Source organism: Dreissena polymorpha, chromosome 2, assembly GCF_020536995.1.
Source record: "Dreissena polymorpha isolate Duluth1 chromosome 2, UMN_Dpol_1.0, whole genome shotgun sequence".
NCBI lineage: Eukaryota > Metazoa > Mollusca > Bivalvia > Myida > Dreissenidae > Dreissena > Dreissena polymorpha.
In genome coordinates this window covers 3,213,115-3,240,293 of record NC_068356.1, presented here as the reverse complement: position 1 = coordinate 3,240,293, position 27,179 = coordinate 3,213,115, and the positions used below count along the sequence as shown (strand labels likewise).

Sequence of the window (27,179 nt, the reverse complement as noted above, 5' to 3'; positions counted from 1 at the left end):
GACTGAGCCTAAATTATGGCCCCAAGCTTAAACCGATTCAAGCCAAAGAAATTCGCTAGTTGGGAGGATCCTAGTACAAAGGGATAAAGTCTGATTTTTTTTTAATTAAGGGTCGTGGCTGATATTGTTTGGCCATGTTTAGAACTTAAAGAAACTTGGTAAATGGAATCAAAATTAGAGTCCCATTCCTGAAACTTGTGTGTGTGTCCATACTGAGGTAAATACCACGGCCACGGGACGATTGCGATAGACGTCTGCAGTCGAAATTGAATTTTACACTTATAATAACCGTTCACTATACGCAACTAGTGTCATTGACGATATTTGAATTTTATATATATATATATATATATATATATATATATATATATATATATATATATATATATATATTCATTCATAACAATTTACTACTGTAAATGATGTTCTATGCACTCGAAGTGTCACATTAACAATTCTTTAAAATTATGAAATTAAATATTCGCTTATAAAACCCGTACCCTATGTGATAAGCAATCACTTTATAAATACTTCCGGAGCGTACGTAAACATTAACGAATCATCAGACACCTATTCTCATTGATCAGATATCGCGTGTGCATGTAATAGCTATCGCATGCGCACGTTATCACTCTTGCGTGCACACGTAATAGCTATCGCATGCGCACGTATAAGCTATATCATTCTCACATAGTAACTATAGCCTGCTGTCCTAATTTTATTGCGAACATGATCAATACTATCGCCTGCGTATGTAATACTATCGCGTATTCATGTATTTACTTTCGCTAATGAAAAAGCTCTCTTTATGTCGCTGAACCATTACACCCCAGTTGCAGCATATCGGCCTTTGCATAGCGCACTCACGACCGCCAAGATATATGCATAACGCAAAGGTGCTCATTATGCAGTCGCCAGCAACGTTTCGAGCAGTGACTAAGCATAGATCGCCATGTCGCCGCGATTATTTCGACCTCATTCCAAATACATCGAATATGACGTCTGCAAGAGGCACTGAAGAGAGCGCGTTTGGAACGCCGTAGCAACACATCTTTGGCATCTTCATCTATACAAGCGTTGTATAGACGCGCTAGAAAAGTTTAAGGGTCGGAGCCATCGGCGTGTTGTGTTGGCGTCATTCAAACCCTTTTATACGCCAATAAAATGGCAGAAAGCAGCCACCACCAAATAAATAAAATTCGAGGCATCTTCAGCTAGAAAATTGTTTTACGTTGTCACGTGCACAAAAGTGTCCATATTAGAATCGGGCTCGGACTCTTGGCCAGACTCGAGCTCGGACAATTTACTACTGTCTCAGACTCGGTCTCTTTTCCAGGCTCGGGCATGGACTCATGATCGGACTCGGGCACAGACTCATTGTCGGACTCGGATTCCGAGATACTGTCGTACAGAGAGACACGTCCATGACCTCAACCGGTGGCCTTTCTCTACATGGCACACAAACAAAAGGGGTTCGATTACGCCTTTCACCATTATGTTGTACCGAGCAAGTGTTACACCTAAAAGTATACAAATAGTCTTGATGGAAATTTCTTTGTTTCTTTTTTTATCCATTAAATTCCTTTTTCTTTTCGAAATGATAAGGACTTATATGAAGCATTCGGTATTGCTTAATATAAAAAAATACAATAAACACACCTTTTTTATTTATTTTTCAATATGTTAAGCTGCTTCTGTAAACATAAGTGCATTTTATTGGCTATACATGTCATCAATTCTAAAGCGTCACTGATATGTTGTCTAAAGTACTGGCAAAAATAAGGTTAATGCCAAATTCTATTATGACGATGACAATAGTTTTTATTAGAATTAAACTTTTACACATATTTATTGCCGTTACATACATTACCAAAAAATTCACAAAAAGCAAGAAAAAAAACATATAAAAAACTTCACGTCTTTGATATATAGAAATAACTTTTAGGAGGGTACGTGTTGACCAAATCGGGTACGAGTTGAATAGTGGAGGAAGGTGTTGACCAAAAATCGGGTACGAGTTAACCAAATCGGGTACGAGTTGACCAAGGTAGTTGTTGACTTAGGTACGAGTTGACTAGTTTCGCATGTTAGTGCTGTCAACGGGTAACAAGGGCGCATGCGCAGAAAATCAACATGGCCGCCGCACACTGACTCGTTACTTGGTTATTGAGATTTCGAGGTAATATTGTGCATAGAAATGTCTGGACCCGTTTCTGCAGTGGGTTATATACAAGTAAAAACATTCCCGAACTGGGAACAATGTAGAGCATATGCAGACATTCACAAACTGCCGTTTTATGCAAAAGATATTGATGTCCATGCATTCAGGGTTTATGTTTTCAGTATCGAAGGGATTTTGAAACTAGCGAATTTCGTTACATTCATGCAAATGGACGCCATTGTCGTAAATATAGTACCAGTACAAGCAGCTGGTATAGATGGATTTTAGGGTGGAAATTGAGGTATCAATTAAAATTAAATAAGTGGTTATGATATAACTTTGGACACATATTTGTCTTAGGGTGGAAATTGAGTTATCAATTAAAATTAAATAAGTGGTTATGATATAACGTTGGACACATATTTGTCTTATGTTACATCATGAAGTGTTGGAACGGTCCATACAATCACCGAAAAGCACAGAATAGCACCGAAAAGCACTCAATTTCTCTCTATATATATGCAATAAATCGTTTCTAGTGTTTGTAAACGGGTTTAATTAGTTATAAATGATTATATGATTGTATGTGTATACTACCTTTTGTTTATTATGAGGTATTAATGCCCAAAATGGTATATATCGGCAATATACCAACAGAAAAGCACTCAATTTCTCTCTCTATATATGAAAAATTGGGTTTTTATTAAGTGTGTAAACGGATTAAATTAGTTATAAATGGTTATATTTCATGCATATTTATACTACCTTTTGTTTATTATGAGGTATTAATACCCAATATTGGATATATATTGGCAATATACCAACCAAAAAGCACTTCATGTGAAGACCAAAAAGCACTCAAGACCGAAAAGCACTCAATTTCTCTCTCTATATATATAAAAAATTGCGTTTCTATTGTGTGTAAACAGATTTAATTAGTTATAAATGGTTATATTTTGTGCATATTTATACTACTTTTGTTTATTATGAGGTATTAATGCTCAAAATTGGATATATATGGGCAATGTACCAACCGAAAAGCACTTCATGTGAAGACCGAAAAGAACTCAATTTCTCTCTCTATATATGAAACATTTCGTTTCTATTGTGTGTAAACGGATTTAATTAATTATAAATGTTTATATTGCATGCATATTTATACTACCTTTTGTTTATTATGATGTATTAATGCCCAAATTTGGATATATATCGACAATATACCAACCGAAAAGCACTTCATGTGAAGACCGAAAAGCACTCAATTTCAGGTTTCATCTGAATACCTTCTACTTCATTATACTCATGATCATCATTTCCATGCTCCTCCTCCATTTACTGTCGCTGCTTAACTCTGCAGCTGTAAAGAAATTATGGGGATGAGATAATGCCACAGTACACATCTATTGTTGAAATTAATGAGAAAACAACAACAGAACAACAAAACGGTGTTAACCCAAGACTATTTGACCTTTTGCACTGCATTTCACTGACATACAAACACGCTATTTACACTAACACTGTTTCTGGGAATACCAGTAGTGCTATATCACTACCATCTTAAGTAAGCATAAACGCAGTGAGGTACTAGGTACACACACACACACACAGTAGAATTATGTACTCAACTGAACACATACAGACAGAGGTATCCATAGTCTATTGTATTGGTAACACACACATGAATCAAAGACATGGAGGCAATACTGTCCAGAAATGTCTTGATGTCTGCAAAGCCAGCTCATCAGGCAAAATTATCATGGTCTATGACCTCATTAAATATAACCATAAGACCCACCTCTGCATTTTGGCCTTTGGTGCTCATTTTGGAACCAGAAGAGCTTAAATTGAAGTAGTTTTCAGCAATACTGGATGGCTCATTTCTAGAACCACTCCCATCGTCATCTTCCAGATAAGAAAAACATCACATGTTAATGAATATTATCTTGAATCAATTGAATTTTGCACTTCCAAACTGTTTTTCATTTTAATAAAAAGCAAGCAGTTCACAAAATTATCATTTATAAGTCATACTGAAGTTACCACCCTTTTCAGAGGCCACAGACTGGTTGTACGGCCTAATAAGGGTTCAAACCCACAGTATTTAGTTATTGTGGTAAAAATGTGCATTGATGCGATCCAAAGGTTATTATAACATTAACTGTTCAGACATTGTAAGGTACGAGGCACAGTGGCACACACACACACACACACATTGGAAACATAGTACATACAGATAGAGGTATTCACCAAAATGTAATTCTTTAAGTAAGATGGTAAAAGATCAGAAACAAATCTCCACAACAACCAAAAGAGAGCTGATCATTTATTATAATACCAGCCTTACCCCTTAAGATTGCCCTTTCTTGTCTGTTCTTGAAACAAGATGTGCCTTTAGATGAGTCCATTTCCGCACTGTTAGAACTGGTAGGTTGAAAGCCAGCTTCTTTGTCATCATCATCATTATTTAATAAAGCACTCTCTGGCAACTGTGACAAAGTATTTGTATTTGCCTTTCATTTTGTTTTAACCTCTTTCACTGCATTTTACAGATAAACAAACACCCTATGTACATTACCTCTGTTTCTGTGAATACCTGAAGTGCTATATAACTACCATCTTTAATAAGCATACTTTTTTACATGATTTTCTGTATTCAGTGGGACTCGAACCCACAGCAGCCAGAGACCCTGGTAAACAAACACACTGCTGTATTAAAATAAATGTATATGCAATGTATAAGGATTGACATATGGAAATTTTGAAATGCTTTGAGGTACCAGGCACAAATACACGTAGTAGAGAGCTATGTACTCAACTGAACACATACGGACAGAGGTATCCATAGTCTTTTGTAAAGGCAACACAAATATAAATCAAAGACATGGAGGAAATAATGACCAAAGCCGGCTCATCAGGCTGAATTATCATGGTCTATGACCTCATTTATTATAATAATCAGACTCACCTCTGACGTTTTGGCATTTGGTGCTCATTTTGGGACAAGGAGAGCTTGAAGAGGCGACGTTTTCAGCAATACTGGATGGCTCATTTCTAGAATTATTCCAATCTTTATCTTAAAAAAAACAAAAAATCCCATGTTAATGAATTTTTCTTTCATTGATTTGGTTTTGCTCATGCAAACAGTTTATATATATATATATTTTTTTTTAAATAAAGCAGTTCACAAAATTGTCATAAATAAGTAATAACTGAAGCAACAAACTCCTCAGAGGCCGTCTACTGGTTTAAAGGCTTAAGTAGGGTTCAAACCCACAGCATTTACCGTACTTATTGTGGTCAAAAAGTGCATTGATACAATCCAAAGGTGTACCGGGTCATATAACATTTACTGTAAAGACATTGTGAGGTACAAGGCACACACACACACACACACACACTAGAAACACAGTACATACAGATAGAGGTATTCACAAAAAAGTAAAACTTTAAGTTGGTATGGATTGACATCTGGAAATGTTAAAACGCTGTGAGGTACCAGGCACACACACGCACGCAGTAGAATGTTATGTACTTAACTGAACACATTCAGACAGAGGTATCCATAGTCTATCGTAAAGGTAATAAATATATGAATAAAAAAACATGGAGGAAAAAATGACCAGAAATGTGTTGAAGGTTAGCAGAGCCAGCTCAACAGACCAAATTATCATGGTCTATGATCTCATTTAATACAATAATCAGACCCACCTCTGCACTTAGGCCTTTGGTGCTCATTTTGGAAACACAAGAGCTTGAATTTGAGTTGTTTTCAACAACACTGCATGGCTAATTTCTAGAACCACTCCCATTTTTATGTGCCAGAAAAGAAACATCACATGTTAATGGTTTTTATCTTTAATCAATTGGATTTTGCACCTCCATACAGTTTTTCATTTTTTTAAACAATCAGTTCACAAAATTATCATTCATTGGTCATAACTGAAGTAACAACCTTTTCAGAGGCCACGGACTTGTTGTATGGCCTAATATGGGTTCAAACCCACAGCCTGTAGTTATTGTGGTACAAAAAAATGAATACAAACAAAATGTGTAATATTTACTGTACAGACATTGTGAGGTACGAGGAACACACACACACACTAGAAACACACTACATACAGATAGAGGTATTCACCAAAATGTTATTCTTTAAGTAATTGGTAAGGTATCACAATCAAATATCCCAAACAACCCAAAGATAGCTGACCATTTATTGTAATACAAGTCTTTCCCCTTAAGCTTGCCCTTTCTTGTCTGTTCTTGAAACAAAATGAGTGTGTAGATGAGTCCTTTTTAGGACTGTTAGAACGGGTATGTTCAACGTTAGATTCTTCGGCATCCTCCTCCTCATCATCTGTATGAAAAAAAACACTCTCTGTAAATTGTGACAAAGTATTTGTATTTTCCAGTCATTGTGTTTTTACCTCTTGCACTGCATTTCACTGATAAAAACAAATAACCTTCAGTGTTCTGCCGTGGATGCGCCCTTGCATTAATCGATTAAATTTGAAAGTTGTAAAAGAAATCGAGTAAATGCATAATAAGAACAAATTATTTCATTGGACGTGACGTCATTTCGCTGCCAATCCTTAATTTACTTTAATAACACTCTATTTCGTTGGTAAGTTGAGACTATAACAACCAATCAGTTATCAAGGAAATTTCCACACCTATCAAAATGGCGGAAAGTGACCGGCCGAAGAAAACAAAATCTATTTTGAGTTTTTTTTCCTCCGGCAAGTAAAATAAGAAAATATATTGATAGTAATAACACCCCAACAGAGTCTTCCCAAGTACCAACATCGTTTAGCAATGACGAAAAAAAGTCTGCCCCTAAACGTACATGCCAAGCAAATTGGCTTTGAGAATTGTCTTGGTTACTGTTTGACACAACAAAATGACATGCAGTTTGTGCATAAAGCCCAAACAAGAAAAAGCCTTTACTATCGGTAATTCTAATTTGAAAAGGCTTTAGATCACTGGAGAAATGTAAAGCAAATCTGAATCTTTGCCTCTAATTCCATTGAAGCAGATGTAGACAGACGTAAATGTAGACATTAAATACATGTAACTGTTCAAAGTTTTGTTAATATATTGACAATTGTTTGACAGTTTTAAAAAATTTAAAAAATGTTCAAGTTTGAATTAGAATGTAACATCCTGTGGACTGGCTGTAGGAATAAATCCAGCCAGTTTAAGAGTGCAAGTTAAAGGTTATTAGTTTCTGAAAATGTAATTCTGCTACAAATGTATTTCTCTGTCCCCAAATTTTTCCCTTTTGTCCCCACTTTTTTAACCCTAAAGGGTCCCCAACAGTACAGATTCACAGCAGAACACTGAACCTATTTACATTACCGCTGTTTCTGGCAATACCATAACTGCTATATCACTACCACCTTTAATAAGCATAGACCCTACATTTTTAAAAGATTTTGTGTATTTAGTGGGACTCAAACCCACAGTTTACAGAGACCCTTGTTAAAAACACACTGCTGTAATGTATATGCAATTTATAAGGATTGAAATCTGGAAATGTTAAAATGCTGTGAGGTACCAGGCACACACACACACACACACAGTAAAATTCAACGTACTCAACTGAACACATACAGACAGAGGTATCCAAAGTCTATCGTATAGGTAACAAATATATGAATTAAAGACAATTACGAAATAATGACCAGAGATGACTTGACGGCTTGCAAAGCCCGCTCATCAGGCAAAACTATCATGGTCTATGACCTCATTTATTACAATAATCAGAAACACCTTTGACGCTTTGGCCTTTGATGCTCATTTTGGACCCAGGAGAGCTTGAAGAGATGTTTTCAGCAATACTGGATGGCTCATTTCTAGAATCGCTCCAATCTTTATCTGCTGAAAAAGAAACATTCCATGTTATTGGTTTTTATCTTTCATTAATTGGGTTTTGACCCTGCAAACAGTTTAAATTTATTTTTTTTATCAAGCAGTTCACAAAATTATCATATACATTGTATAAGTCATAACTTAAGTAACCACCTCCTAAGAGGCCACCAACTTGTTGTACGGCCTAAGCAGAGTTCAAACCCACAGCATTAAGTTATTGTGGTCAAAAAGTGCACTAATGCAATACAAAGGTCTAATAAAACATTTACTGTACAGACATTTTGAGGAAGAGCCACACACACACACACCAAAAACACACTACCTACAGATAGAGGTATTCAACAAAATTTAAACCTTGAAGTAAATTGGTAAGAGGTGACAAACAAATCTACACAACAACCAAAAGGGAGTTGATCATTTATTATACCCCCACTAAACGAAGTTTAGGGGGATATATAGGATTGAGCTTGTCTGTCTGTAAGTCGGTCGGTCCGTGTCCGCTCTCAAATTTAAGTAGTTTTCATCCGATCTTCACCAAACTTGGTCAGAAGTTGTATCTAGATGAAGTCTAGGCTAAGTTCGAACATGGATCATGGCAGGTCAAAAACTAGGTCAAGGGATCACTTATTGCGTTTTAAACATTGAGCATGGTGTCCGCTCTCTAATTCAAGTAGTTTTCATCCAATCTTCACCAAACTTGGTCAGAAGTTGTATCTAGATGATGTCTAGGTCAAGTTCGAATATGGGTCATGCCGGGTCAAAATCTAGGCCACTGGGTCACTTAGTACGTTTTACACATTCAGCATGGTGTCTGCTCTCTAATTCAAGTAGTTTTCATCCGATCTTCACCACACTTGGTTAGAAGTTGTATCTAGATGATGTGTAGGTTGAGTTCGAACATGGGCCATGCAGGGTCAAAAACCAGGTCACGGGGTCACTTTAAACATTGAGATTGGTTGTCCACTGTTTTTTGTGATCAGAAGACAACATGCAAAATATTCTGTGTCAATGCGGCATGTGGGGGTTTTCGTCACGTCTGTGACAAAGCTCTAGTTGCAACACCAGTCTTACCAATTAAGCTAAACCCTTTTTGTCTGGTCTAAAAACCAGATATGCATGTAGATGAGTCCTCTTCTGCACTGTTAGAACAGGAAGGTTCAAAGCCAGCTCCTTTGACATCATCATCATCATCATTATCTGTATGAAATAAAGCTCCCCTTTTCAACTGTGACAAAGAAACTTGTTTAGGCCTTTCATTGTGTTTTTACCTCTTACACTTCATTTCACTGATATAACGATAAATATTTGTGCATAACACAAGTTTTTGCAGTGACACTGTTGGTATTTAAAACTTACTTGTTTACATATAGCAACGAATACAAATAAACAGGAACTGGTAACTGGTTTGTTGTGAAAACCACAGAGGTTAAACACTTGAAAAAAAATGGAAAGACAATAGTGTCTGTTTCTTACTAGGTTCATAACTTTACCATTTTTCAAGGGATTGGATACATACTTGCGGGACATCTCTGGTATTTTGTACGTTGTATGTTATTTTACTCAAGAAGGTGCGTTACCGCAACAAAACAACATAGCTTTCGGGTTTTCATTGGTAATTTTGTCAATAGTAAAGATATTTAGATGAAATGAAAAGTAGATGACATTATACCTCTGTATGATGGTACTGCTTCTTGCTACTAATTGCTTTCTTAAGGTTTTGTATGCCCCATTCTTCGAAGAAGAGGGGGTATCTTGGTTTTTGCCTGTCTGTCATTCTGTCTGTCCCAAAACTTTAAGGTCAAATATATGTGTCAAAATCTCTCAAAAAAAGTGGAGAAACACTCTGCGTTTAGGTTTACAAAAATGTGGAAAAAGAGGGCATAAGTCATCCTATAGATGCTGACAGCTCTTGTTTGACCATATGTTTAGTGTACAAATGTAGCTCTGGAGAGCAAAGACCAGACCAGTGCTAAACTTCCTGGATCACTTTATTACAGTGTACATTAACATAGTGTCTTTTTCTCCTTTTTCTAGACACAAAGCAGGATGTGGAGGGTATTCCAATATCCCGGACAGGAGCGGTACACCAGGGTTGCAGTGTCAGTTCAAAACCAAACGAGGTGTCAAAGCCCCAGAAATGACGCTTTCAAGTACATGACAGGTAGGTTCATTGGTTAGATACTTAAGCACTTGCTATGTATGTACCTCTGTTCTTTAACAGCTGTTTGTCATCTTTATACGTGAATACCTCAGTATGATCTCGAGGACTTTGTGTGGGTGTGTACCTCTGTATAACTGCACTGTTTCCTGTGTGTGCCTCTGCTTGCTTGGATGGTAGGTTGCAACATAGCCTAGAACAGACCAGTACAAACTACCTGGATCACTTCATTACAGTCTACATTAACATGGTGTCTTTTTCTCCTTTTTCTAGACACAAAGCAGGATGTGGAGGCTGTGCCAATATCCCCGACCAGTGCGGTACACCAGGGTTGCAGTGTCGGTTCAAAACAAGATGAGGTGTCAAAACCCCAGATAAATGACGCTTTCAAGCACATCACTGGTAGGTACCTTTGTAAGTTACTTTAGCACTTGCTACATCAGTATCTCTACTATTGCACTGAAACTTGTATACTTAAGGTTTGTTTGAAGGCATGTTTTTTGTAAGTCCAGATGACCTTGACCAGACCAGTACAGAACTGGTCACTTCATTATAGTTTGTATTACACCTGTGTCTTTTTCACTATTTTCCAGATGGCGTGCAGGAAGATGTGGAGGCTGTGCCAATATACCCGACCAGTGCGGTACACCAGGGTTGCAGTGTCGGTTCAAAACCAAATGAGGTGTCAAAGCCCCAGATAAATGACGCTTTCAAGCACATGACTGGTAGGTACCTTTGTTAGTTACTTTAGCACTTATTTTGTATGTACCTCTGTTCTTTAACAGCTGTTTGTCATCTTTATGCGTGAATACCTCAGTATGATCTCGAGGACTTTGTGTGGGTGTGTACCTCTGTATAACTGCACTGTTTCCTGTGTGTTCCTCTGCTTGCTTGGATGGTAGGTTGCAACATAGCCTAGAACAGACCAGTACAAACAACCTGGATCACTTCATTACAGTCTACATTAACATGGTGTTTTTTTCTCCTTTTTCTAGACACAAAGCAGGATGTGGAGGCTGTGCCAATATCCCCGACCAGTGCGGTACACCAGGGTTGCAGTGTCGGTTCAAAACAAGATGAGGTGTCAAAGCCCCAGATAAATGACGCTTTCAAGCACATGACTGGTAGGTACCTTTGTTAGTTACTTTAGCACTTATTTTGTATGTACCTCTGTTCTTTAACAGCTGTTTGTCATCTTTATGCGTGAATACCTCAGTATGATCTCGAGGACTTTGTGTGGGTGTGTACCTCTGTATAACTGCACTGTTTCCTGTGTGTTCCTCTGCTTGCTTGGATGGTAGGTTGCAACATAGCCTAGAACAGACCAGTACAAACAACCTGGATCACTTCATTACAGTCTACATTAACATGGTGTTTTTTTCTCCTTTTTCTAGACACAAAGCAGGATGTGGAGGCTGTGCCAATATCCCCGACCAGTGCGGTACACCAGGGTTGCAGTGTCGGTTCAAAACAAGATGAGGTGTCAAAGCCCCAGATAAATGACGCTTTCAAGCACATCACTGGTAGGTACCTTTGTAAGTTACTTTAGCACTTGCTATGTATGTACCTCTGTTCTTTAACAGCTGTTTGTCATCTTTATGCGTGAATACCTCATTATGATCTCGAGGTCTTTGTGTGGGTGTGTACCTCTGTATAACTGCACTGTTTCCTGTGTGTGCCTCCGCTTGCTTGGATGGTAGGTTGCAACATAGCCTAGAACAGACCAGTACAAACTACCTGGATCACTTCATTACAGTCTACATTAACATGGTGTTTTTTTCTCCTTTTTCTAGACACAAAGCAGGATGTGGAGGCTGTGCCAATATCCCCGACCGCAGCTGTACATCAGGGTTGCAGTGTCGGTTCAAAACAAGATGAGGTGTCAAAGCCCCATATAAATGACGCTTTCAAGCACATCACTGGTAGGTTCATTGGTTAGATACTTAAGCACTTGCTATGTATGTACCTCTGTTCTTTAAAGCGGGTATATACGATTTTTTATATGTGTTTAATTGTAATATATTGATAAAATATGTTACAATAACACAAAATAGGCAAGAAAAATGATACATTAAAGCCGAATTTCATAAAATGCAGCAAAGACAAATTAGCGCATCGAGCCGATAGTGACGTATATATTTTCCTACAATAACCGAATCATTCGTCTTTGTATTAGGATCGGAGATAGTGTTCGTGTGTCGTATGAATAGATATCGTTGCAGGAATTCAAATAAACCGTTAAACTAAGTTTAGATGCACATCGTACATGTATGGTATACATGCTGGCGAATTCGGCTGTACAGCCGTTTTCAATTTCAGAATTAAATATCTGGCTTATTTCGAATTTTTCGACACATGTTCTTCTTAACTTTTATTTTAATTTATATTGAAATATATATATAATAAGTTTTTTACACGGTTTATATAAATTCATAAATATTTGACAAAATCGTATATACCCGCTTTAACAGCTGTTTGTCATCTTTATGCGTGAATACCTCAGTATGATCTTGAGGACTTTGTATGGGTGTGTACCTCTGTATAATTGCACTGTTTCCTGTGTGTGCCTCCGCTTGCTTGGATGGTAGGTTGCAACATAGCCTAGAACAGACCAGTACCAGTGTTTTTTATGCCCCCGGTAGGCATATAGCAGTTGAACTGTCCGTCCGTCAGTCAGTCAGTGTGTCAGTCTGTCCGTCCGTCAGAAAAAACTTTAACGTTGGCCATAACTTTTGCAATATTGAAGATAGCAACTTGATATTTGGCATGCATGTGTATCTCATGAAGTTGCACATTTTGAGTGGTGGAAGTTCAAGGTCAAGGTCATCCTTCAAGGTCAAAGGTCAAAAAAAAATAAAAAATTCTAAGCAGCGTTATCATGAAGGTGCACATTTTGAGTGGTGAAAGTTCAAGGTCAAAGGTAAAAAAAAAATATATAATTATTTCAAAGCGGCGCAATAGGGGGCATTGTGTTTCTGACAAACACATCTCTTGTTATGTCTGTCCACCAGATGGTTAACGAAAAAGCCATTGAGTTTCTGAATGTTTGTGAAGAGGAATGGACAAATGAAATTTCTTACGCTGCCTTGCATACACTTACAGATAACAAGAGGAACAAGCAGAAGATGCTGCCTCTGTCTGAAGACATTTCAAAGCTTCAGACACACCTTCAGAGAACTTCTGAATCATTGACGGAAGCTTTGGAAGAGAGATTTTTTAAACATAACTGGGAGCTTCTCAGCAAAGTAACACTGGCAAAACTTGTTCTGTTCAACAGACGGCGTGGTGGAGAAACAGAGAGAATTGAAGTAGTGCATTATGAAAACAGAAGAAATAAATCAGAGCAGGCACCTAAAGAAGTAGAAGATTCTTTAAGTGAAACAGAGAAAGTCCTTTTGAGAACACTGTCCAGAGTTGAAATTCGTGGGAAAAGGGATCGTACTGTCGCAGTCCTTCTTACTCCAGACATACAAAAAAACATTGATCTTCTGCTGAGATACAGAGCAGACGCAGGTGTAGATAAAGAAAATGCATACGTTTTTGCAAGATCCAATTCTGGTTCCCCTTAGAAGTGCAGACGTCTTAAGAAAATTTGCAAAAGAAGCAAGTTTGGAATGCCCAGAAAGTGTCACTAGTACAAAATTGAGGAAGCATGTTGCCACAGTGGTCCAGATTTTGAATCTCAGCAAAAACGATTTGGAAGTATTGGCAAGGTTTATGGGGCATGACATCAATATTCATAGATCATTCTATCGCCTCCCACAAGAAATAATCGAAGTGGCTAGGATGGGATGTCTTCTGACAGCCTTTAACAAGGGAACTATTGGACAGTTCAGCGGGAAGTCCATTGATGACATAGATCTTGAATTAGGTAAGATGAGAAAAGAAAATGAGTCTTGACAAAGTTGTGTGAAAAGCAACAGTGTATGAATTTTGAATAATTTAGGGGTGGCAATATAAAATATATTAACTGCTTAACTGGTTAATTGATCAAACATCAGATTATCAGTTAATATAATCGGTATCAGAATATTGTTTTCTGAAAAAAAAGAACAAGCTAAACACCAAGTTTAGCCCACTATCCTTTTCAAATTGCATTTTTCTTAGGTTCCCCTATCAGTCGTTCCATATGCAGTTCTTGTTATTGCATCAAGTCAGAAACTGCTGGGTGGTTTTTGACCAAACTTGCCCATCTAGTCAGAAACTGCTGGGTGGATTTTGACCAAATTTTGCCAGATTGTTCCCCTAGCGGCCTAGTCGGTCAGGTCAGATCAGACAGGTCAGGAGTTATTGCCCTTTGTATGAAAACTGACTGAACTTCTTGTTATTGAATCTAATCAGAAACTAATGAGTGGATTTTGATGAGATTTACAAGATTGTTTTCCTATAAGTCGAGTTGGTATGCAGATGCGGCCACATTTTCAACTTCTTCCTTATGAAACTTGATCAGAATGATTGTGAAAAATGTAGGTCAGGTTTGAATCTGGGATAAGACACTAAGGCATGGGGCCAAATTTTAGAAAAGCCTTTTGACCACATTTTCAATTTTATCCCAATGAAACTTGGACAGAATGGTTCTCTGTATAATTGTAGGTGAGATTTGAATCTGGGTCAGCAACTAGGACATAAGGCAAGATGTCTTCCTTCTTACAGTCTTCTTTTTGAGTGATGCAGGGTCATGATAATGCTATTGTTCTTTCTTTGACAGATAATGGTGTAAACAGTGAGAGTGAGGATAGCAATGATGAAGAGGAAATTCATGAAGCAGATGACTTGACTGAAAGTAAGCTAAAATTCATATAATCCATAAATTGCCCACTGTTCATGAGCACATTTTTATGCCCCTGAAGGTGGGCTTATAGTGATCGTACTGTCCGTCTGTCTGTCTGCCCTTCCGTCTAAAATTCCGTCACACAATGTAGCGTTTAGGTTTCCAAAAATGTGGAAAAACACTGCGTTTAGGTTTACAAAAATACGGAAAAAGGGAGCATAAATCATCCTATGGTGACAGCTCTTGTTTTCAACTCTTAAGGCCATATTTAATTCCCACATTTTAAGTTTGAAACTTAAATGTATGTATAAAGCTTGTTGAAAAAGTGTGCATTTGTACCCCTGTAAGTTGTTTTAGAACAGCATACTGGTACAGTATTGAAATATATATATATATATATATACCGGTATATACATACTACTCACTCATGCATTGGTGTTTGCATCCGCTCCACACCTTGGTTAAAGGTTTTGTTGCTCTTTCTCTTTAACTTTGTTATTATTACGTGAATGATTTGTTTCAAACTTAAACAATGTGTTCCTGATCAACACATATACCATTTGACACAAGAGCCATAACTTACCCATATTTCAAGAATTATCCCCCCTTTTAACTTAGAATTGCAGGGTAAAGTTTTGGTGCACTTTCAATCTATATTTGTAATTACATGTACTGGATGTTTTTGATTCAAACTAGTGTGGACATCATATGACACAAGGTCCATAACCAATATTTAATGAATTATGCCCCCTTTTTATGCCCCCCTTCGAAGAAGAGTGGGTATATTGTTTTGCACGTCGGTTGGTCGGTCTGTCCACCAGATGGTTTCCGGATGATAACTCAAGAACGCTTAGGCCTAGGATCATGAAACTTCATAGGTACATTGATCATGACTGGCAGATGACCCCTATTGATTTTCAGGTCACTAGGTAAAAGGTCAAGGTCACAGTGACTCGAAATAGTTAAATGGTTTCCGGATGATAACTCAAGAACGCTTAGGCCTAGGATCATGAAACTTCATAGGAACATTGATCATGACTGGCAGATGACCCCTATTGATTTTCAGGTCACTAGGTCAAAGGTTAAGGTCACAGTGACTCGAAACATTAAAATGGTTTCCAGATAACTCGAGAATCCTTACGCCTAGGATCATGAAGCTTCATAGGTACATTGATCATGACTGGCAGATGACCCCTATTGATTTTCAGGTCACTAGGTCAAAGGTCAAGGTCACACTGACTCGAAATAGTAAAATGGTTTCTGGATGATAACTCAAGAATGCTTACGCCTAGGATCATGAAACTTCATAGGTACATTGATCATGACTGGCAGATGACCCCTATTGACTTTCAGGTTACTAGGTCAAAGGTCACGGTCACAGTGACTCGAAACAGTAAAATGGTTTCCGGATGATAACCCAATAATGCTTAGGCCTAGGATCATGAAACTTCATAGGTACATTGATCATGACTGGCAGATAAGCCCCTATTGATTTTCAGGTCACTAGGTCAAAGGTCAAGGTCACAGTGACTCGAAACAGTCAAATGGTTTCCGGGTGATAACTCAAGAATACTTAGGCCTAGGATCATGAAACTTCATAGGTACATTTATCATGACTGTCAGATGACCCCTATTGATTTTTTAGGTCACTAGGTCAAAGGTCAAGGTCACAGTGACAAAAAACGTATTCACACAATGGCTGCCACTACAACTGACAGCCCATATGGGGAGCATGCATGTTTTACACACAGCCCTTGTTACTTAGAATTTTATGTTAATGTTTTGATGCACTTTCAGTACATTTTTACTGTATTTGATTAAAACTTAAACTAATTGTTCCTCGTTATCACCCACATCAGAAGACTGGAGGGCCATATAACTCTCCCAAATTTTTCAAGAAGTGCCCCCTTTTAACTTAAAATTTCCAGTTAAAGCTTTGGTGCACTTTAAATCAATTTTTGTGATTACCTGAAGGATTTGATTCAAACTACTGCTTTACTTTTCTGTTTTGCACGCTTTCCATGTTTCCATGTGATTGTTCCTATATGTTGGAGAGGTGTCAAACAGTGTATTTTTAGCTCACCTGAGCACAATGTGCTCAGGGTGAGCTATTGTGATCACTCACTATCCGTTGTTAGTCCGTCCACACTTTCAAATGACATCTCCTCTGAAACTATTTGGCCAACTATTTGCCATGGCAACCAGCAGGAAAAACTTTAAAAATCTTCTCTTAAACCACAAGGCATAGAGCTTAGATATTTGTCATGTAGCATTGTCTAGTGGACCTCTACCAAATTTGCTCAAATGTTATGTCGGCTTCTTGTCGGTGTTGTCGTGGTCTGTTTGTTGCTTGTTATATGTTGGTTTTGGGCTGCATGCTCTTTGTTTTGTGAAATGGCTGTGCGCTTTGTGTGCCGCATTTCCTGCTGGACTTCATTTTGTCTACTCTTAGCACTTGGTACATATATACCTCTGTATGTTCTTTAATGGCTGTCATCTGTGGATGTGAATTCCTCAGTATGATCTTGGGGTACTTAGTGGGGGTGTGTACCCCTCTATGATTGCACTGCTGTCTATTTAGATCAGTACAAAACTCCTTTTCTTGCAATCTGCATTACCTTTTTAACCAGGTTTTCCGAAGGAAAAAACTGGTTATTAGATTGGCGAATGCGGGCGGGCTGGCTGGCTGGCTGGCTGGCTGGCTGGCGGGCTGGCTGGCGGGCGGGCGGAACAAGCTTGTCCGGGCCATAACTATGTCGTTCATTGTCATATTTTAAAATCATTTGGCACATTTGTTCACCATCATTGGACGGTGTGTCGCGCGAAATAATTACGTCGATATCTCCAAGGTCAAGGTCACACTTTGAGTTAAAAGGTCAAAATTGGCAATAAATGAGCTTGTCTGGGCCAAACTATGTCATTCATTGTGAGATTTTACAATTATTTGGCACATTTGTTCACCATCATGGGACGGTGTGTCGCACGAAAGAATCACGTCAATATCTCCAATGTCAAGGTCACCACAACTTAAAATAGATTTATTTTGAAACAAACTTACAAAGGGGGTTAATTTTGTTTGTTCATTTCAAAAGTTCAGTTTGAGTTGTCTCCCTTAATCAGATTTTTTTTCACAATGAAAACCTGGTTTTGTGACAATTTTGTCCCTTGTTGTCTTTTTCTCCCTCTTCCAGATGCCATAGAGGAAGATATGGAGACTGTGCCAGTATCCACACTGGGTGCTGTACAGGGTTGTAGTGTCAGATCTAATCCGGATAAGGTGACAGAGCCCAAGAAAAGTGGCAATAACCGGCCCAAGACTGGTAGGTTCATTTTGTTAGCTACGTTTGCACATGCTGTGTTTATACATCTGTATGTTATTTAAAAAGAATGACTCCCTAGGGTCCACTGATTTATCAATTGATCCCAATAATTTTGTCCGCTCCATATCTCCTATACCCCTGGTCCAATTTCGATGAAACTTCACAGGAATGTTTAGTATGAAGTCTAGTTATCATTTTGTTCCGCACGGATAATTTTCGACTGAGTTATGGCCCTTTAATGGTCATTGTAGAAAAAAAAATCCACTCCATATCTCCTATACTCCTGGTCCAATTTTGATAAAACTTCACAGGAATGATGATTATGAAGTCTAGTTTTGCATATTGTCATTTTGTTCCGCTTGAATAATTTTTGGTGGAGTTGTAGCACTTTAATTGTAAATTTAAAAAAAAGTTTGTCTGGAACATTTCTCTGAAACTATAGCTTGGATTTTAATAAAAATTCACACAAGTGATCAGTATGAGGTCTATAGTTGTGCATGTTGTCATTTTGTTGCGCTCTGATATTTTTTGACGGAGTTATTGCCCTTTTATGGTCATTTTAGAATAAAGTTTGTCCAAAGCGGTTCTCCTATACTATTTCTTGGATTTTATTAAAACTTTATAGGAATGATTAATGTCTTGCGTAGTCGTGCATATTTTCATTTTGTTCAACACAGATAATTATGCCCCCGGATCGAATGATCGGGGGCATATTGCTTTTGGCTGTCTGTCTGCCATTCCTTCATTCTGTCCCAAAACTTTAACTTTGGTTAAAGTTTTGTGATAACTTTTGAAATATTGAACATAGCAACTTGATATTTGGCATGCATGTGTATCTCATGGAGCTGCACATTTTGAGTGGTGAAAGGTCAAGGTCATCCTTCAAGGTCAAAGGTCAACAACAACAAAAAAAGCGGCGCATTAGTGGACATTGTGTTTCTTTCAAACACATCTCTTGTTTTTTTAATGTTACGCACTCTTGGCTTTATGTTCCATAATTACATTACATATCGGGAGACATTTGTTATTTCCAAAAACAACCTTCTAGTAATTATTGATTTCCAGAGCCTATTTAATGATTTTTCTTACATGACAAAAAAAATTATGATTAAAATCTGCAATGCAACAACTGTAATAGGTAGCAGGTGTATGCATAAAGTTGATACAATGAAACAATTTTCCCATTCTTTGCTCTACCATATTGATTCTAATTTGTACAGCGATTTTCTATCTGATGTGGTATTAACCTATAAATAAATTTTCCATGGTGGTAGTTGAAACCGAGAATACTTAAAAAATCGTCTCTGTTTTTCGAAACCCTTGTAAGTCCAATTTAGCCACTTTTGAGGAGAAGGAAAAAACTAAATATCTCTGAAACGAATAAAACTGCCTGAATCAAATTAAATTAACAAAATTATTAACTTGTTGTACTGCCTATTATTAGATATTTGTCAACAATGAGTGAATGACAGGAAATGGGGAAAGGTCATCGCTTAAATGTTTGAAAATATTTGATTATTTTTCAGACTTATCAGCTTTTATCGAATGTTTTTTTAAGTAATACCATTTTTTCGACTTTATAAAATAGTTATACTGGTTTATCGAATTAATGAAATTTTGATTATAATGCGCATTAAAACAATGATTATGAAAACAATTGCACTTAAAAAACATACTTTTATTATTTGTAAACTTTTCAGCGATTAAGGGCCATGATGGCCCTATTGTATGCATTTTTGTGTCGCCTGGTACAAAGTAGCCGCGACATATAGGGATCACTTCTTTGTCGTCCATCCGTCACAAATTTTGTCGGGAGCATATCTCTAAAGCTATTGATGCTATCAACTTTAAACTTCACACAGTTATAGAGCTCATTGAGATAGAGCTCATTGAGGGGAAGTGCAGTGACAAGAACCATAACTCTGAGTGGTTCCATTTTTAAATTATCTCCCTTTGTTCAAAAACCTTGTCCTTGTCATATCTCAAAAAGTATGGAAGCTATCCGCTTCTAACTTTAAACAATTATAAAGCTCCTTAAGAGGAAGTTCAGGGTCAAGAAACCATAACTCTAGATTTTCCCATTTTCAAATTATCTCCCTTTGTTAAAAACACTTATCTTTGAAATTGGCTCTCATTAGTTGACACCTGCGATTATTGATCGCTCTTGTTGACAATGGTTCTTAATTTTGGCAATAGAAACTCCAGTTTTACCATGGTCTTATTTACCATTATAAATCATTGGCTTTAACAACTGTCAACCATCTTTTGTGTGCAAATACCACTGTGTTAGTTTGGGGAGTTTTGTGTGCAGGTCTGTGTTCTCTATCCAAGCCCTTGCTTGGTTTAAAAATGTTATTGAATGGGTCTGTTTCACATTAACTGTTGTGTGCCAATGTTTAAAAAGTATTATGGGGGAAACAGAAATGGTGTTCTATAAAAAAAAAGCTTCCAGGTTTATTGTGAGGCGAATCATATAGACTTGTCATTCAATTAATGTTTGATATATTTCAGGAGAAGTAGTGAAGCTTACAGAACATCAGCACAGGCTACTTAAAACTTTGTTCAAAACAAATATAGCAATGAGAAGGGAACTACAGAAAGATGAGTGTGAAAAGGTTTCTAGGAAACATGACGCTCTTCAGAACCTCACCTGGAAAAAAATTAAGAACACTGTCCATAATTGGATAATGGCTGAGAAACGGAAAACAAAAAGATATTAACATTCAGAATGTAAGGCTAATTTACTGAAATGGATCGTCATTATGTGACTGAATTACTGTAAAGGATAAGCACTATTAGACTAATTGTTAATCATTATGTGATTGAATTGTTGTAAAGAATGAGAACTGTAAGGCTAATTATCCCCCGCCATAGGCGGAGGGATATTGTTTTGGCGTTGTCCGTTCGTCTGTCCGTCTGGCACTGTTGTGTCCGGAGCCATACTTTGGAAGTGCTTTGGCGGATTTCATTGAAACTTGGTATGAGTGTATATATGGATAAGAGGATGATGCACGCCAAATGGCATTGTACACCATCTGTTACTAACGGAGTTATGGCCCTTTGTATCTTGAAAAAATGCTTTTTAATATAAGCTTAGAGATTTATTTCCATTAACACATGAGCCAGAGCCACGAAACTTGCCATGGCTGTTCTCAATCATCTGGGGGTGCTTCACATTCAACACCCATAATCCTAGGGGCTAAGGTCAAGGTCACACATTGAGGTCAAAGGTCACAAATTTGATGAATTCTTCATTATTTAGTTATTCCTTTACTATGCATCAAGGTATTCACATCAAGGGTCAAGGTTACACAAATGCTTCATGTAAGGTTGTACGCTAAACCCCTAAACTGACCAGCATTTTTCCCATAATTATGTATACATCTTTGTACTTAAAATTACAGGTTAGAGATTTTGTGCTCCATCAAGGGAGAGCATATAGTCGCTGACTTGTCTGTCCTTCCTTCTCTCATAATTATATTCCGCCACAGGCGGAGGGATATCAAATTGGTGTTGTCCATCCGTCCATCTGTCAGTATGTTCATCCGTCTGATTTGCACCCATCCTTGAACAAAATGTATGTGGCGGGGGATATCAATTCAACGAATTTGCTTGTTGATCATCAGTTTAAGATTGATCATCTGTAAAGGATAAACATTGTACGGCTAATTGATCATCATTATGTGATCGTCATTGATTATATGTACAGTGATTGAATTACTGCAGAGTGTGAGCAATGTTAAGCTAATTGATCATCAATGAGTACTGTGAGGCTACTTTTAATCCTCATTATGTGACTGAATTACTGCAGAGGACAGGCACTTTTATGCTAATTGATCGTCATTGATTATATGTACAGTGATTGAATTACTGCAGAGTATGACCACTATTGGGCTAATTGGCCATCATTATATAATTGTCGTGTGATTGGATTGCTGTAGAGAATGAGCACTGTTAAGGTGATTGACCATCAATATATGACAAAAATACTATAGAGAAACAACACTGTCTGGATAATTAATCATCATTTAATGAAAGAAATACTGTAAATACTTATAAAACAGTTCAGTATGAGCTTATTTCATGTAGTAGTAATTCCTTTTTAGGTGTTCTTTTGTTATTTCAAACAAGGTTTAACAATGTTCTAGTTATTATTTGAGTAACTTGTTTTTATTGTTTAAGCAATTCTGAAATAGTTTATTATATTTTTATGTCCCCCACTAGTAGTAGGGGACATATTGTTTTTGCCCTGTCTGTTGGTCCGTTGGTCTGTCTGTTTGCGCCAACTTTAACATTTTGCAATAACTTTTGCTATATTGAAGATAGCAACTTCATATTTGGCATGCATGTGTATCTCATGAAGCTGCACATTTTGAGTGGTGAAAGGTCAAGGTCAAGGTCATCCTTCAAGGTCAGAGGTCAAATATATGTGGCCAAAATCGCTCATTTTATGAATACTTTTGCAATATTGAAGATAGCAACTTGATATTTGGCATGCATGTGTATCTCATGGAGCTGCACATTTTGAGTGGTGAAAGGTCAAGGTCATCCTTCAAGGTCAGAGGTCAGATATATGTGGCCCAAAACGCTTATTTTATAAATACTTTTGCAATATTGAAGATTGCAACTTGATATTTGGCATGCATGTGCATCTCATGGAGCTGCACATTTTGAGTGGTGAAAGGTCAAGGTCATCCTTCAAGGTCAGAGGTAAAATATATGTGGCCCAAATCGTTTATTTTATGAATACTTTTGCAATATTGAAGATAGCAACTTAATATTTGGCATGCATGTGTATCTCATGGAGCTGCACATTTTGAGTGGTGAAAGGTCAAGGTCATCCTTCACAAGGTCAAGGTCATCCTACAAGGTCAAACATCATATAGGGGGACATTGTGTTTCACAAACACATCTTGTTATTTCAAAAGATAAATCTAGACAGATCATGTTTATTATATATGTTTATTAGCTCACCTGATATTATATATCATACAATTAACACTTTAGAATTTTTGCTCATGCCTTTTTGCCTTCGGTATTTTATATTTCTGAGCAATTCTGATACTAAAACTTTGTTGGTTTCCTAAAATGTGCTCATTAGGGTGTTTATATCCCTTTGGCAAACATTTGAGCTTGAAAATGTTCGAATTTAAATAACTTCTTTATTACCGATAGGAATTGATCTCTCGTAAGGGATTTATTGAATGACTGCACTGATATAAATATTGCCATAACCATTATCAAATAATCTTGGATATAACACTGAGTAACTTGTGGCTGCATGTTTACTTGAAAGAATGCTGTGGTGTCTTTAGGTCTTTTATGTAGTACCACATGTTGTTTGATGGATTCAATGCCAGAGTTCAAAACAGATTTTCTACTTACATTTTCTCAGTTTATTATTGACCTCCTGTAAGGGAGCTTTCTCCATGACTGCGCTCATATAAATACTGCCAAGCTCCAGCAGGAGGGGTGTTTTTGACTCCTGGTGTTGCGTTACTTTGTAACAATTTTGGCCCAATCTTAATGAAACTTGGTCATAATGTTACTATTGATGAGTTCCACATTGGGTTGTTTTGAGAAAAAATTAGGTCACTGGGTCAATTTATAGAAAAACCTTGTTAACACTCGAAAAGTTCTCAATTTGGACCCAATCTTGCTGAAACTTGGTCATAATGTTACCCTCTAAAATCTTAGACATGGTTGTTATTGGATTGTCCAGACTCAAAAACTAGGTGTTACTTGCTTGAAGACAAGAATTTGGGGAGTAATGGTCCCTTTACACTTAGAAATACATGTATCATGATTTTCGATAAAAAAATTCATTTCAGTCCAGGTTTTCTTGTTAACCATGCACACTATTGGGAATAGTTGTTTACCATCATGGCCTTCACCTTTTACTGGCAAGCTCTCTTTCTACTGATAAGCACTTCGAATAGTTGAGGGCGATGAGACAGTTCTTATTGCATAATTATTAATATGCAAGTAAGCTATAGAAAAACAGCTATAGTTTATTTTGTTCCTCATGTTTAAATACTTCCTTACAAATAGTTTATTAATTTTTGTTCCTCGTGTTAAAATACTTCCTTATAATAAAAGTTACGAATTCTTGATTTTTATTTGCTTTCTTACTTTGACTGTTTGGGTATTGTCACAGCCAGGTTGTTGTCTGCGTGTAAAAACTGGACATTTTCAAATATCTTCACTACTATCAGAGGAATTAATCTGGATATAGACATCACATACTATGAGTGTGCTGTGTGTGTGTCCATACTGAGGTAAATACCACGGTATGATTGTGACATGCTATGAGTGTGTGAGGTGTGTGTCCATACTGAGGTAAATACCACAATACGACTGTGACATACTATGAGTGTGTCGTGTGTTTCCATACTGAGGTATATACCACAGTACGATTGTTCCATACTATGAGTGTGTGAGGTGTGTGTCCATTCTGAGGTAAATACCACGGGACGAGTGTGCCATACTATGAGTGTGCTGTGAGTGTCCATACTAAGGTATATACCACGGTACAATTGTGCCATACTATGAGTGTGTGAGGTGTGTGTCCATACTGAGGTAAAAACCACGATACAACTGTGACATACTATGAGTGTGTCGTGTGTGTCCATACTGAGGTATATACCACGATACGATTATCTGCGTGTAAAAACTGGACATTTTTAAATATCTTCGATACTATCAGAGGTATTAATCTGAATATAGACATAGATACTCACTGACAAGGTCCATAACTAAAAATTAACCCAAACTTAGTTTGTAGCATCCTTGCAGATTTGTTCAAATGGGAGCAATTGGCCCCTATTAGGGGCAGCTAGAGCCAAAATGAAAACAACATTCAAACGTCTTCTCATTAAACGCTTGAAGGATCATCATTCAACTTGGTGTTTAGCATCAATATAAGGTTCTTTCTGAAATTTGTTCAAATGGGAGTAATTGGCCCCTATTTGGGGCGGCTAGAGCTATAACTAGAAAAACCTTGAAACAACTTCTTTTCATGAACCGCTTGATAATCTTCATAAGCATAGTCAGCTCACGTGTGTACATAGTTATAATCTGTAAATATCTCCGTAATGACTTTAGTACAGCTTGTGAGAGGTGACTCTTGACCTCTACCCACCGTAGGACTTGGAACATTCCAGTCTTTGAATTTTGTCCTCTATACGAAAGATGAAGATGAAACCTTGGTCTGTAGGATCTTTATAAGATCCTTTCTCAAGTTTATTCTAATGGGAGGTATTGGCTCCTATAAGGGGCCACTAGAGCTAAAAATAGAAAAATCTCAAATGACTTTCTCAAGAACCGCTTGATGGCTATTCATCAAACTTGGTCTGTGGCATGTTTATAAAGCCCTTTTCTCAAATTTGTTCATATGGGAGCAATTGGCCCCTATTGGGGCTGCTAGAGCTAAAAGCATAAATTGCTTTGAATGGCTACTTCTCATAAACTGGTTGATGGATCTTCATCAAACTTGGGATGTAGCATCTTTATAGGGTCCTTTTTTGGATTTGTTCAAATGGGGACACTTGGCCCCTGTTAAGGTCCACTAGAGCTAAAACTAGAAAAACGTTTAGAATACTTCTCATGAACCGCTTGATGGATGTACATCAAACTTGGCCTGTAGTATCTTTATATGGTCCTTTGTCAATTTCTTAAAAATGGGGGCACTTGGTCCTTATTAGCGGCCGCTAGAGCTAAAACTAGATAAACCTTTAAATGACTTCTCATGAACGGCTTGAAGAATCTTCATCAAACTTTGTAATATCTTTAGGGGTACATTCATATATATATGTTGAAATGGGGCACTTGGCCCCTTTTAGGAGCTGCTAGGGCTAAAAATATAAATATATTGAAACGACCGCCTGCTGGATCTTCATTAAACTTGGTCTGTAGCATTCTTATAAGATCCTTTCTCAAAGTTTAGATGGGGGCACGCACTTGGCCCTTAGTAGGGGCCACTACAGTTAAATATAGAAAAAACTTCAAATTCCTTCTTCTCATGATCGGCTTGTTGGATATTCATCAAACTTTTCTTGTAGCATCATTATAATGTCATTCCTCACACTGGGACACTTTGAAGAAACAGCTGTTGTTGGTGTGTCCATACTAAGGTAAATACCACGGGACGATCGTGACATACTATGAGTGTGCTGTGTGTGTGTCCATACCGAGGTAAATACCACGGGACGATTGTGACATACTATGAGTGTGTGAGGTGTGTGTCCATACTGAGGTAAATACCACGGGACGATTGTGACATACTATGAGTGTGTCGTGTGTGTCCATACTGAGGTAAATACCACGGGACGATTGTGCCATACTATGAGTGTGTCGTGTGTATCCATACTGAGGTAAATACCACGGGACGATTGTGCCATACTATGAGTGTGTCGTGTGTGTCCATACTGAGGTATATACCACGGTACGATTGTGCCATACTGGTTTCTCAAATAAGTCTTTATCTGACAAACAAGGTGTCGTTTATGATCCATGACCCATCCTATTTAAAGATTTGTATTGCATATCCGTATAGATCTACTCGAAAGCATAGACCTCGGTACGTTTGTACAAAACGTGTACCTCACCATGTTGGCAATACCGGTATGTGTGTGTGTGTGTGTGTGTGTGTGTGTGTGTGTGTGTGTGCGTGCGTGCGTGCGTGCGTGCGTGCGTGCGTGCTTGTGTGTGTGTGTGTGTGTGTGTGTGTGTGTGTGTGTGTGTGTGTGTGTGTGTGTGTGTGTGTGTGTGTGTGTGTGTGTGTGTGTGTGTGTGTGTGTGTGTGTGTGTGTGTGTGTGTGTGTGTGTGTGTGTGTGTGTGTGTGTGTGTGTGTGTGTGTGTGTGTGTGTGTGTGTGTGTGTGTGTGTGTGTGTGTGTGTGTG

General features: G+C 37.7%; 2 protein-coding genes and 1 long non-coding RNA gene across 6 annotated transcripts in view; all 3 read left to right on the top strand.

Annotated features, from left to right (window-relative positions):
• The window catches only part of LOC127865523 (uncharacterized), a 197,445-nt gene that overhangs the window by 40,969 nt on the left and 129,297 nt on the right, over positions 1–27,179 (top strand). The window lies entirely within an intron of this gene.
• On the top strand, positions 2,131–22,491 carry LOC127865634 (uncharacterized). Of its 3 annotated transcripts, XM_052405540.1 has the most exons (10): positions 2,131–2,179; positions 10,064–10,190; positions 10,461–10,589; positions 10,781–10,912; positions 11,183–11,311; positions 11,582–11,710; positions 11,981–12,109; positions 14,896–14,970; positions 18,150–18,278; positions 20,790–22,491. In XM_052405540.1, the coding sequence occupies exons 2-10, from the start codon at positions 10,076–10,078 to the stop codon at positions 20,996–20,998; spliced, it is 1,176 nt and encodes a 391-aa protein (XP_052261500.1). In that variant the 5' UTR covers positions 2,131–2,179; positions 10,064–10,075; the 3' UTR covers positions 20,999–22,491. The 3 variants fall into 3 exon arrangements, with proteins under 3 accessions (XP_052261500.1, XP_052261501.1, XP_052261502.1); XM_052405541.1 differs by lacking the exon at positions 14,896–14,970; XM_052405542.1 differs by lacking the exons at positions 11,582–11,710; positions 14,896–14,970.
• On the top strand, positions 22,515–24,386 carry LOC127865641 (uncharacterized). Of its 2 annotated transcripts, none has more exons than XR_008042712.1 (2): positions 22,515–22,822; positions 23,115–24,386. It is a non-coding gene; the product is annotated as an uncharacterized LOC127865641 (long non-coding RNA). The 2 variants fall into 2 exon arrangements; XR_008042713.1 differs by having other exon boundaries at positions 22,515–22,968.

Excerpts from the sequence above, each read along its gene's own strand:
- LOC127865634 (XM_052405540.1), top strand. The coding sequence starts at position 10,076 with ATGTGGAGGGTATTCCAATATCCCGGACAGGAGCGGTACACCAGGGTT. Across the intron at positions 10,590-10,780 it reads CGCTTTCAAGCACATCACTG|ATGGCGTGCAGGAAGATGTG; the intron begins GTAGGTACCTTT and ends ACTATTTTCCAG. Across the intron at positions 11,711-11,980 it reads CGCTTTCAAGCACATCACTG|ACACAAAGCAGGATGTGGAG; the intron begins GTAGGTACCTTT and ends TCCTTTTTCTAG.